Source organism: Pogoniulus pusillus, chromosome Z, assembly GCF_015220805.1.
Source record: "Pogoniulus pusillus isolate bPogPus1 chromosome Z, bPogPus1.pri, whole genome shotgun sequence".
Taxonomy (NCBI): domain Eukaryota; kingdom Metazoa; phylum Chordata; class Aves; order Piciformes; family Lybiidae; genus Pogoniulus; species Pogoniulus pusillus.
In genome coordinates this window covers 54789282-54802663 of record NC_087309.1, presented here as the reverse complement: position 1 = coordinate 54802663, position 13382 = coordinate 54789282, and the positions used below count along the sequence as shown (strand labels likewise).

Here is a 13382-nt window from a genome sequence, read left to right as displayed (position 1 = left end):
TCTATTCCAGCAGATAGCAGAAGTGCTTTTCAGGTAGCATCCTCTGCCAAAGCCAGTAAAGGACATATTGTTGCATAGGTACATGGTGACTTGAGGAGCAGTTACTAGTTGCAGCAAGTGACTGGCTTTTAAGTATGCTACTTGTTTTTCTGGTTATCATAGAATCACAGAATCAACCAGGTTGGAAGAGACCTCCAAGATCATCCACTCCAACCTAGCACCCAGCCCTAGCCAGTCAACTGGCTTAAAAATGAAGCAAATCAACTTCAGAAGTTAGAATACAACATGAAGTCATTTTATAAAGCAGGATTAGACTCTGATAAGTTTAATTTAAAACACTTGATAATCTCTATTTTAGGAGCTACCTGTAGAGTGCTCTACTTTTGCTCAGCACATTTCCATTAAGTACATAAGTACTTAATTACATATGTACCTAAGTACATAAAAAGCAAATACCTCTGACCTTTTCCCTTTATCAATCCAAGATAGAGAGCTGAATTACAGTCAAATGCCATGCAATTTCTTTACTAATGAATGAAGTCATTAATAGGAGTTTTGTAAGTAACAGCTTTTACAGAACAAAATCAGAATGTTCTAAACAGTTCAAACTATTTTTTTTTAAGCAACAAGTTTCATGGCCTTATTGGTAATAATTATTTTTTTCTGTAAAAAGTGAAGTATATCTAGTTTGTAATTCTTAAAATTATACATATTTAAAAACTGGATGTTACTACTTGCCTTAGAAGCCTGGGTGTAGTACCAGATGCTTATTAACCTGTGGCTTACTGTAGCTACCCTTTAGAGTGCTGCCTTTATTAATCAGAAAATCAGCAAACAGCTGCTCAACTGCATCAAAAAAGTGATAATCTTCCAGAACAAGGACTTGTGTAAAAGCATATTCTAATTTCTACCTCCCACTTTCCTTTTTTTTTTTTTTTTTTTTTGTTTTGTTTGGTTTGGGTGTTTTGTTTGTTTGTTTGTTTGTTTCTCACCAATATTTCCCAGGCCTAAGATGAGTAGGAGAAATAAAATTTTATTGTCCTAAAATGAAACCAGGCCATCCAGATAAATGACTGCTTCTTTGTCTACCAGAGGTGACATTTGCTAGGTCTGCAATGAGACATACGACAGAACATATTTTCCTACTCCCTCTGGGGCTCATTAATATACACAATTGATTAAAATAGAAAGTCCATATTCACTGAGGCTTCTAATTTCTCTGTGTTTTGAGAATCCTCCACCCTGCTTCCCTAAACTAAGATCTAACAAAACAAGCCCTGTGTACTTTAGATTTAACAGCATTGCCCACCTTTCTTTTTCTGTTTAAGCACATTTTCTCCTGATGGTTTTGAAAAGCTTTGATTGTCAAAGCCCTGTGGCATTCAGGTAACCAAAACAGGTGTGGATCTCCTCTGTTATTTTTGGATGTCATCATGTGTGCTATTTGACTGTTTCATTTGAGTTTTCTAAGGACACTGAGGATGACACAGAAATACTGAATGAATGCGGAAGAATAAACTGAGAGTGCTTCTCAGCAGGGACCATTGTGTCAACAAAAGAGTAACAAAACTGCTGCACCCTATTTCAGAATCATCAGACTACTTTGCACAGCCTTCTGCAGGTCCTCAGAAGTTTGTTCCACGGGAATTTGAACTCCTTCCTTCCTCTGAGCAGGTCAGAGGTCCCGTTTGTAACATATGAGCCTCAGACAAGTTCTCACGGGGAAAGAGTATCTTGATGGGAGGACCTTCCTAGGAGCCACCCACAGGAACTTTTGGGGTAGAATATGAGGCTGGTGATTTCTTTCCAGTCTGACCATATGATGAAGTCCAGCCTCAGCAGTGTAGGTGCTCAGGCTCTGGACTTCTCAAGGTTCCAAGAAACTGCTGGGTTTGGCATGCAAGGCTGGACATCTGCATGGCACATGCAGCTACTGGTTCCTTCAGACAAAGTAATTCATAAATCATAGAATCAACCAGGTTGGAAGACACCTTCAAGATCATCCAGCCCAATTTATCACTCAGTCTTATCCAGCCAACTAGATCATGGCACTAAGTGCCTCATCCAGGCTTTGCTTGAAGACCTCCAGGGACGGTGCCTCCACCACCTCCCTGGGCAGCCCATTCCAATGCCAATCACTCTCTCTGGCAAGAACTTCCTCCTAACATCCAGCCTATACTTCCCCCAGCACAACTTGAGACTGTTCTGTTGCTGGTTGCCTGGGAGAAGAGACCACCCCCCACCTGGCGACAACCTCCCTTCACTTAGTTGTAGACAGCAATGAGGTCCTCCCTGAGCCTCCTCTTCTCCAGGCTAAACAACCCCAGCTCCCTCAGCCTCTCCTCATAGGGTTTGTGTTCCGGGCCCCTCACCAGCTTTGTTGCCCTTCTCTGTACGCGTTCCAGCACCTCAACATCTCTCTTGGATTGAGGGGCCCAGAACTGGACACAGGACTCAAGGTGTGGCCTGACCAGTGCTGAGTACAGGGGAAGAATAACCTCCCTTGTCCTACTGGCCACACTGTTCCTGATACAGGCCAGGATGCCATTGGCTCTCTTGGCCACCTGGGCACACTGCTGGCTCATGTTCAGTCTACTATCTACCAGTACCCCCAGATCTCTTTCTCCCTGGCTGCTCTCCAGCCAATTAATCTGGAGTGTCCCATATTCAGGGAAGTTGTGTAATCATCAGCATTCAAGTCTTTTTAATGAATCTAACCCAGAATGCACATTGCAAAGAAAGCGCAGTTGTGTTTTCATGTGCTTGTAACCTGCCACCCCATTGAACAGCAGTGGGTGTCTAAGAGAGAGGCTCCCTGTTGTTTCTTGTCCTATTGTTGCAGAGGGGGCATGCAAATTCATAACATCCCTAGAGCCAAAGTAAAGCAGCTATTCGTCTTAGTGAGTGCCAGGATTGTGCCTGCTACATTGTGTGTAGTCCAGAACAGCAAACATCTATCACGTTCAACTCCCGGGGCTTTGCAGTGCCTTAAAGACATGGTTTAGCTTTCAACAGAGCTGATCAGCACACAATGTGCTGACTGTCATTCCTAAAGAACAAAATGACAGATGGGCTTATGATACATTTGTCTGGAGGTAGAGAATGACAAGAGCAACTTGGTTACTAATTACCTTTTCACCACTGAAAGGCAAAATGTCCCTGTGCTTGACACGATTTGCATGGACGTAGCAAAATTAATGAACTTTTTCTCACTCCACTCTCCCAAGAGTAAGCTGCACACCATTGTCTCCGATCTGTCCCTGAGGTTTGAATGCAGTCATTTGCATTCAGCAGACTGGCAAAGAAGCAAGTTCAAGAATTTTAAAATGTATCTCTGCCATCAGGCTGTTTTGCAGGAAGAATGCTGCTGAGTAACAGCCATGTGTCATGTCAGTGACTGTTACCGGTTTGGTTTGGGTTTTTTTTTTTGTTAATGCTATCTGACTATCAATAAAATAACTGTTCTGTTTTCTCAGACCTGTGATTCAGATTCAGATAGGGCTGGGTGATAGGTTGGACTGGATGATCTTGGAGGTCTCTTCCAACCTGGTTGATTCTATTCTATTCTATTCTATTCTATTCTATTCTATTCTATTCTATTCTATTCTATTCTATTCTATTCTAATCTATTCTATTCTAATCTATTCTATTCTATTCTATAGAATAGCCAGACAGAGAGGGATCTGGGGGTACTGATTGATACCCGCCTGAACATGAGCCAGCAGTGTGCCCAGGTGGCCAAGAGAGCCAGTGGCATCCTGGCCTGCATCAGGAATGGTGTGGTCAGCAGGAGCAGGGAGGTCATTCTGCCCCTGTACTCTGCACTGGTTAGACCACACCTTGAGGACTGTGTTCAGTTCTGGGCCCCCCAGTTTAGGAAGGACATTGAGATGGTTGAGCATGTCCAGAGAAGGGCAACGAGGCTGGGGAGAGGCCTTGAGCACAGCCCTACGAGGAGAGGCTGAGGGAGCTGGGATTGGTTAGCCTGGAGAAGAAGAGGCTCAGGGGTGACCTCATTGCTGTCTACAACTACCTGAGGGGTGGTTGTGGCCAGGAGGAGGTTGCTCTCTTCTCTCAAGTGGCCAGCACCAGAACGAGAGGACACAGCCTCAGGCTGTGCCAGGGGAGATTTAGGCTGGAGGTGAGGAGAAAGTTCTTCACTGAGAGAGTCATTGGGCACTGGAATGGGCTGCCCGGGGAGGTGGTGGAGTCGCCATCCCTGGGGCACTTCAAGGCAAGGTTGGACGTGGCCCTTGGTGCCATGGTCTAGCCTTGAGCTCTGTGGTAAAGGGTTGGACTTGATGATCTGTGAGGTCTCTTCCAACCTTGGTGATACTGTGATACTGTGATACTGTGATATTCTATTCTTATTTCTAAGCTGATATTGACTGGTATTGTGTAAAAAGAATACTTCTGATAACGCTGCAAAGTAACACATGAAACTGACTCATTTTAATTGTTGCTGTTATTTGTTGCATAGATTTTTTGGGATGAGTTTCTGATGCATGAGAAATTGAACCCAGCAGTGCAAGAAGGCTCTCATCTTAGGAAGTAAGGTACTACTAGGACTGAGCTAAGGGGTCAGAATTGTGTCCTCAGTGGCCGTATGTACCAGACAACGTATCTTGACTTAAATATTTCAGAATGGGTTACATATGAGTGCTGACAAAATACTTTGTATGAAAATATCTGTGTGAGATATTATCTATGACATCTTTCATGTGATTTTTTTTTTTCAAATGCAGCTGTAAGATTTGTGCTCCACGACAGGCCTATTATTATTCTAACAATTTAGTAAGTAGATACATTAAATGCTGTAAAATAGATACAGCTTAACACTTAATCCGATGCCTAAGTAAGATTTGGGTTTGGAATTGTTTTCTGTTTTGATCAGAGGCAACTATCAACTCAGACTCCAGACTTCTTCACTAATTCTTGGCATGGTGAAAGATGAATACGAAAGGGGGAGGAAGTGTTGTATGGAAATACTAAAAGCAATCTGTTGCTTGCTTAGATAGAGATAATTTTCATGGCTGAACTAAAAAAAATAACTTTGGAAGAACAAAGCATAGCTATCTGATGCTGGAAACAGGAACTGAAAGCTTAGGCAATGTAGATGCTGGTAATAGGTACACACTCTGGGCTGTTTTATTGATTTGAAAGATGGTACAAACCCAATTTCATCCATGCAGTCAGTATATCAGGTATTCTATTTATTTAAGTTTTGAGACTGCCTTTAGAGCAGTGAGGTGGATGGCTCTTAATGGCAGCAATTTGTTGCCCCTTAGTTTGATTGCAGTGGGCACTTATTATGGGTCTAATCATGAGCAGGAAGTCACATCTTCATGCGGGTCTAATTTAGGGTTTCTGGATAGTTAACATGAAGGATGTAATTCCAGGTAGTTTATGGCTACTTACGTGTTGCTCACAGCCTATCAAAACAAACAAACAACAAAAAAAATCACACTCAAAACAAAAGAAAGAAAAAAAAAACACAACCAACAAAACTAACAAACAACTGAACAAAAAAACAACAGGAAAAAAATCCAAACAACAAAACAGCAACAGAAAAACATGAAAGAAGAACAGACAACACAAAATCTGCTGTTGTCACCTGAGCCTTTTTTCTTCCTTTGAAACTGAATTTACTGTCTACTTTTGTTGCTTTCAGCCTTGTCAGTTTGTATTTGGCTAGCTTGGCTGATCTGTTTTTAATTCTTTCTTCTTTGGGTTGTCTCTTCCCTCCCAACATCCAAAGCATTAGGTGTATCAGTGCTGTGACAAAGGCTGGGCGGGACCTTCTCCACAGCATTCAGATATTTTCTTCATGGCTCTCCGTGTGAAGTCCACCTTCCCCCTTTCTCTCTTGAGAGCAGTGTACTCGTAGGCCTTCAGCTTGCTGTAGTAGTCTGAGAATTTGTTGTAGAGGATGGAGATGGGCATGCCATTCAGGATGATGCCAAACGCAATGCAAAGGAAAGCAAACAAGCGGCCAAGGTGGGTTTCTGGACACATGTCTCCGTACCCCACTGTAGAAATGCTGACCTACAGATAAACCAACATTCAGTTCATTAGCCAAGAAGCAACATACAAACAAATGTATTCAAACATCAAGAAAATTTGAGAGCATTTTTTGCTCTTTTCATTGTAAATCTGAAATATTCCCTTCTGCCTTTTTTTTTTTTTTCCTGTACCATCCATCTTATACTAAAATCCCTAATGAAAAAAAATCACTCTCATGCAGTAAAGAAAGACAAGAATGCAGTTTGACACCATTCAGGAGGGTTTTAAGAAGCTTTGTCCTGCAGAGGGAAATTCTAAAGAATTTGCACACCAGCTTGTCTAAAGAATTTGCACACCGGCTTGTCTAGAAGATGTCTGCTCAACTGCAGTGAGTGGGGAAAGATGGTTCCCTGCCAGCACAAATCCAGTGATAACTATAGCCTTGCTCCCTCATCATGTCACTGTAACTAAATTCAGTGTGCTTATAAAACCTGGCATTTGGGACTTCTTTTGTGGGTTGCATTTTGACTGCTACCTTTGTTTACTGTATGTATTTCAAGAACTGATTAAAAACAGATGGAAAGATTCAGCTAATTGTGAGATAAGTTTTTGTGATGTTTGCACTATAGGAAGAAGTGATCCAGGACTTGGAAGGTTATAGACAAAATCGCTTTTAATGGTTACATACCTGTAAGGTGCTGTGGAAAAAATCAAGACACTTCTCTATTGTCTGGAAGTTTTTGTTTGCAGTATATGCTCGCAGCATACTTACACATACAGTGGTAACCTTTTGATCTTCCTGCTCAGCTGCATATCAAAAGTTACAAAAGTAAAGTATATGTGTGTCTTTAGTAAGGAATATTCCTCTTTGGTTTAGCTGATCTGCAAAACAGTTTACTGAATTGCCCTTTGTAAAGGCTTTGGGGGTTGTTTAAAATATGTTTTGTTTGGGTTTTTTTTGTGGAGTGACGTCATTTAGTATACCAGACACATATGAATCTCTGCTTTTTGCCACCACATTGTCTACACAATTTCACAATCAGCCATCAGCATTTTGTCTTTGTAGCCTATGGCTGTGTGGAGAACCTGTGCTTTTTAATGGACCCGGTACCATTTCAAGTACTGCAACACCTTCTCTGTAAAATTTAGTTTCAAAACCTAGTGGACGTTTGTTTATAGGAATGCTACATACGACTGATATACTCACAAAGAGTCAGCTGAAATAACTCCTAATTCATAGACTTCCACTGCACACACATTGATTTTTTTTTTTTTTTTAACATAATTTTTGCATTTAGTGAATATAACTTATTTTCCTCTGGCAGGCTTCTGACATCTGCCACTTCCTACTCTGTGCAAGGGATCTTCTTCAGACAATTAATTTTAATTTATGTTGTTGTTGTTGGTGGTTGCAGTTGTTTGCTTCTTTGTTTGGTTGGGATTTTTTAACCCACAATATCCCAACCCACAGTGTGTATTTCTGAAATGGTAATCTAACATTTTGGCAGTAATAACCCATGGGCAGTAGGACTTTTACTGCAATGGCCCTCGTGGCTTTAGCACTACAATAAAGGTTTGGGAGGTTGCGGTGTGCAGCCTGCCATCCTCTAACGTGCTAAATAAAGTGTTATTTCACATAAAGAGAGCATTAGGATACATGAAACAGCAGTGGATAAGCACATTTGGAGGATGCACCTGGTGCTTCCTGTGGAATAAAAAGGATTAGTCACTTGGTTTAGTGGAAATAAAGTCACTGGATTTGAATGATAATACAGGATAAATACCTCCAAAAATACATACGGAGATGAAGACAAGATGTTTATCTCTACCAGCCAGAACAAAACCATTAGCCTATGGCTAGGTTTTGTTCCACTGGCACGGACTTCTACGCTGCCTATGAGAGTTTGGGAGAGATAGTTGTGTGAGCCGTGTGTGTGAGACCATGAATGTTGTTGGATTTCAATTGAAATTTTCAATCTTCAGGAGTGAACAGGCTTTATTGTTTAATGCCTGGGACGTGCAAAGCAGCTTTTCTTTTGGAGATGCCTGCTCAGCTAAATAGGCCTCTTTTTCTTAGCCATAGTCATACAGGTTTCCTAAGAGCATCCAAATAATTATGGTGTTACCAGACTGCAGAAATGAGCCCAGAATTTTTTTCTTTTAGCCTGCATATTGGCATGGAATATGTCCAGAGAAGGGCCACAAGGATGATCAGCTCCTCTCCTGTGAGAGAGACTGGGGGCTGTTCAGTCTGGAGAGGAGAAGGTTCTGAGGTGACCTTGTTGTGACCTTTCAGTATCTTAAGGAGGCCTACAAGAAAGCTGGGGAGGAACTTTTTAGGATGTCAGGTAGTGATAGGACCAGGGGGAATGGAACAAAACTAGAAGTGGGTAGGTTCAGACTGAATGTTAGGAAGGAGTTCTCCAGGTGGTGAGACCCTGGAAGAGGTTGCCCAGAGAGGTGGTCAAAGCCCCATCCCTGAAGATGTTTAAGGCCAGGTTGGACGAGGCTCTAGACAACCTGAACTAGTGTTAGGTGCCCCTGCCCATGGCAGGGGGGTTGGAACTAGATAATCTTTGTGGTCTCTTCCAACCTTGACTGATTCTATGATTCTATGTTATTCAGCACATGTACATATGTAAATGTCTACATGTGTTTCTAGGGACTTTCTTTGCCACACACTGAATCTCTACAAATATCTGTATGGGATCTCACCACATCTCATTGGCCATTACTGAACTGAAAGTGCAGGCTATCTGTCTTGGGGTTGCTGGCCAAGAGAAGCAACATGGCATGGACTGGAGTTACTGTTCTGTGCACCCTATTCACAGTGCCTGTGCTGATCAACCAGAGTGGAAACATCTTCTGACTCCTTTCCAGCCCATTTGCATGGGTTTCCCTCCACAGGTGAGCAACTGGGACACAACCCCACAGCCCATCCTAGGGGTTGGAGGTGCTCCTGCAGCCCTACCATAAACATGAACTATGGAGGCTAGCATCAGCTACTGCAAAGCAAAATACATGTGATGATAAACTAGAACAAGTCTTAGAGCCTTGAACAATCGAAATGTGGACCGTTTGCCTTCTCTCAGCACCTGCAATGTTGAACTACCGTCTGATCTGATCCTGGCTGCTATAGATGAGCACATCTTCTGTAGCATAGCAGAGCCGTTGATCTCCAGCACAATGCTGCAGGCAGCAGCACAGACAGGGATCAGCTTACCCCCACTCTGCAATGGTCTTGTTAAAACTATTCTGCTTTCTGCCAAAACACTGCTGTAAAAATGATCATTGTGAAACTGCTGTGCTTGTGCATGGTTTATCCCTTCAGCATTTACTTACTGCCTGCTTCTTCCTCCTCATTTTTTGGTAGTCTCGATAAACTCAGAAGTGTTTCTTTTATCTTGGCACCTTGGAGGATATATTAATTTGATCTCACAATAGCTTGAGAAATAATTATTAGCTTTCTATAACTGAGTCCATTCTTGGAACTTTACACAATCTAAAACTGGAGTTGGACTGCTTTCTGAACCCTTTAGAAGTGAATTCAGAGTTTGGGATGCTGGAACAGTTCTGCCAGGACATAGCCAGAGCCAGGGTATTTTTAAGTAAGGTAGAGGACATTAAATTCCCACAACTCTGTGTTCCCAGCTAAATCTTCATGCCGTTGAAAGACATGAACCCAGCAGGCCAGAAAAGGCTGCCTCAGTAAAACTCTTCTGCGTAACACAGAGTAAAGTATGACTCAATTATCGCCCAGACCTCTCAAGGAAACATGTCCAAATGCGTGAGATCCTTAAGAAATGAGGTCATTCTAGAGCTTGTCAGATGAACCTCAGCCAGTGACCTTCACTCCAGGTGCTTGGTATGGGAATAAAATCAAGATTCAAGGTGACATTAACCAGCTCTCAGTACTAACTGATATAGGATTCAAACCAGTGACCTAGATGTAGAAGGCAGTTTATCCCTTTATCAACCCCTTAAGCCATTCTGCTTTTTTGCATTTATTCCTTTGCAAGTCTGGCACAGCATAACCAGCAATGTTTTGTGTGTGTGCAGACATGCATCATAGACATGCCATCTAAGGAACAGAACACAGTCTCTTGTGCAAAAAAATGTATTGGTCCTAATCATTTTTAATGGCCAGAACTCTGGGACTGCTTTGACTTTGCAAGCTTGAGTGACCAGTCTACACTTAATAAACTGTATCTTATGATCTTGTACCATGGGTCACAGTGGATCTGCAAGAAGAATGGAAGTCCTGTGTCCAAGTGCAACCAGATAGCTTGATGGAAGGTTAGCATTGTTTTTTTCAACACTGACAATGGGATTAAATGAGGAAATGCTTTCCCTTCTGTGTCTCTGACCATCTCTTTAAAAGCTACACCATTTTTTAAAGTGGTACTGTCTAATTTGATAGGACAGGAATTTCATCACTGTCTGCCTGATTAAGCCATGATTAAGCTTACAGCAGAGGTGAATGACTGCATGTGTGCATGTGCGTGAGAGGGTGCATATGTCCTATAAGCGCAGAATTCACAGCAGATGTTTGCTGATCTGAGCCTGCTGTTTTCAAGACTGACAGTGAGTCTAGCAAGGAAGGGGAGGGGAAGGGAGGAAGGGGTCTCTGTCTACCCATCAAGGTGAGACGTGTTTACTTACAGCAGCCCACCACCAAGCATGGGGAATGCTGGTGAAGTTGGTACTGGAGACATCATGCTCCACTGTGTAGACCATGGCAGAGAAAGCAAAGACGCCCATGGCAATGAAGAGCAAAAGGCATCCCACTTGCTGGTAGCACTGACGTAAGGTAAAGCCAAAGGCACGCAGCCCTGTGGAGTGGCGGGCCAGCTTGAGGATGCGGAAGATGCGCATAAGGCGCATGATGCGTAGTACTTGTCCCACCTTGCCCACTCGTCCCACCTTCTCAATATCGTGCTCATGCTGAGAGCCCTGTCCTCGAGGTTGGTCGACATCAGCAAAGCATTCAAGCAGCAGCTGCAGGTAGAGGGGCAGGATGGCAATGAGGTCTACTGCGTTGAGGGCGCTTCTGGCAAAGCGATGCAGGTCTGGGGTAGAGACCAAGCGCAGCAGGTACTCCAGTGTGAAGAATGCAATGCACAGAGTCTCAATGTGCTCCAGGACAGGCCGTCTCTCTCCACTCTTCTGGTCTACCTGCTGCATCTCCTCAACTGTGTTGAGTGCTAGGGCCACTACAGAGATAAGCACAAAGAAGCTGGAGGCCACTGCCATCACCTTGGCAGTGACAGAGGAGAAGGGCTTCTCCATGAGGTTCCAGAGACGCCAGCGCTGGGGACCATAGTAGCGCATGTGGTGGAAGAGATGCTCATTCTCCTGAATCTCTGCCTGAGAGCGCAGCTCATGCTGGACCTTCAGCTGCTCACTCAGCTCATCACGGCGCTCCTCGAAGCAGATGCGGCAACAGCGAGGTGTGTATTTGAGCCGCACTCCCCAGTAGCTCAGCTCCTCCAGGAAGCTACAGGGGCACAGCTCCTCCCGCACACGCAGCACCCCCGAGGCATAGAAGTTGTACACTAGCTGGAAGACAGCTGGGTCCCGATCAAAGAAATACTCATCTACCTGGGCAGCATAGTCATCGCACAAGCCCAGCTGGCTGCAACGGTCAGTGGAGGTAGCCAGACGGCCCAGACGTGTCTTGGGATAGATGGCCACTGCCTGGTAGGTGAGGCGATAGCTTTGGCCGCCAACATTGATGTTCAGCACAGAAGTGGAGGCTGTGGCTGAGGGTCCAGAGGAAGAGACAAATGGGGAGCAAGGAACAGATGATGAAGGCTTCTTTTCTCCCTGAACTGTGCCTCTGCTTAGCCATTTTCCTTGATCTTTCTCTTCCTCTTCCTCATCTTCATCATCCACATAGTAGTTGTAATTCCCTTCTGGTCCTAGGAGCACTAGGGGCTGGGTGTTCATTGGAGTGGTAGCAGAAAAGTGACTTTGGTTGTCTATGTTCATGCCTTCATTATCCTTCCTGTTGTCAAGCTGCAGGACATTTGGTGTTTCCTTTTCTCTGCCTTTGTGTTTTAGGAAAGGAAACTGCTGCTGCGTGTTAAATTGCGACATACTGTTTTTCCTCTCTCTTCTTTCTTCTTGCATTCACCTGAATAACGAACTAGCTGTCGTCCCTTCCAATACTACAAATGTCGATTGTGGTTTTTTCTCTCTTTATCTCAACAGTATCATGCACAGCAGCAGTTCTGCATTTTCTGCCCGGCCAGTCACAACTCCAGTTGTTGTGAAAGCTTTGTGTAGGATACCGACACATGAAGACTGCTGTTGACCGTTTTAATCTTGCTGACAGAGAAGATCTGAGTGCTTAGGGAAGGGGATTTAAAAGCTATTATCCTGCTTCAGCATCATCTCCCTCAGGCTGTGACGTGAATGATTATGGATCCATAAATCTATGAAAAATCAGTTGGGTAAAAAAAGCCCCAAGTTTTTATTGCTAATGAAACTCATGTATTTTCCTAATTCAAGTATATATGGATTAAGAGTAATCTCAAAATGAAAATGTATGAGGGACTGAGATGGGAAGAGAGAGAGGAAGAGAGAGAACACTGCACATTTCCTTTACTTACATGAGTTCAGCGTGTCTTGGTTTTCCTTAATGAAAATAGTGAATGATTGACATACAGATAGTGGGCAGGAATTCACAACTGTAGGTCTTAAAATGTTTTTCAGAGCTGATCAAATAGAAGTCATGCTTTTCTAGCCCGAATTAGAATACCTCCATCTGGTTAAAGACTGAGGAAAGTTGCAGTCTGTGCTTGAAGCTTTGGCTATGCTGTGGAAGTTCAGGTCTCATGCTCCTCCGGACTCAGTGGAAGCACAGAGGAGTGAAAGGGTTTCCTCCAAACTCTTCATGAGTTGCTCAGAAACAGAATAAAGCCACTCTTGTTTCTCTAGCAGGACATATGTAATAATATAAAGCTGCACTAGGCATTTAGCAGGACAGGGGAGATGCTTTCTTTTGGTTTTGACAGAGGTTTCATTCTCATCTGTCTTTCAGCTGATACAAACATCTCCAGTAACAATGAGCATGCTGAAAGCCAAGTTTTAAAAGCTCCTTTAAAACAGAAGATACACACAACAGAGGGACAGCTCCATCATTTCTGTTTTTACCTCCCAAGTTACAGCTTCTTAACACTAGTTCATTACCCAACCTGTACTCAGGCTAGGGCAGGCTAGGGGCAGACAAGCAGAGAAGTTTAATTTCTTCTTTGCCTTTGTCTTCAACACTATGTTGATAGGTGGACTGGATGATCTTGGAGGTCTCTTCCAACCTGGTTGATTCTATGCTTCTATGTACCATGGGCTCCCCAGAGACCTGTGCTGGAGGCTTG

The 13382-nt window shown here is 43.4% G+C and overlaps 1 protein-coding gene across 1 annotated transcript; it reads right to left on the bottom strand.

Annotated features, from left to right (window-relative positions):
* Positions 1 to 5740: 5740 nt before the first annotated feature.
* Positions 5741 to 12102, bottom strand: KCNV2 (potassium voltage-gated channel modifier subfamily V member 2). The gene is made up of 2 exons (XM_064140497.1): positions 10666 to 12102; positions 5741 to 6045 (listed from the first exon to the last, which is right to left on the bottom strand). The coding sequence occupies exons 1-2, from the start codon at positions 12100 to 12102 to the stop codon at positions 5770 to 5772; spliced, it is 1713 nt and encodes a 570-aa protein (XP_063996567.1). The 3' UTR covers positions 5741 to 5769.
* Positions 12103 to 13382: the final 1280 nt, after the last annotated feature.

Coding starts and splice junctions, on each gene's coding strand:
- KCNV2 (XM_064140497.1), bottom strand. CDS start 12,102: ATGTCGCAATTTAACACGCAGCAGCAGTTTCCTTTCCTAAAACACAAA. Junction 6,046..10,665: donor ATGCTTGGTGGTGGGCTGCT/GTAAGTAAACAC, acceptor GTTTATCTGTAG/GTCAGCATTTCTACAGTGGG.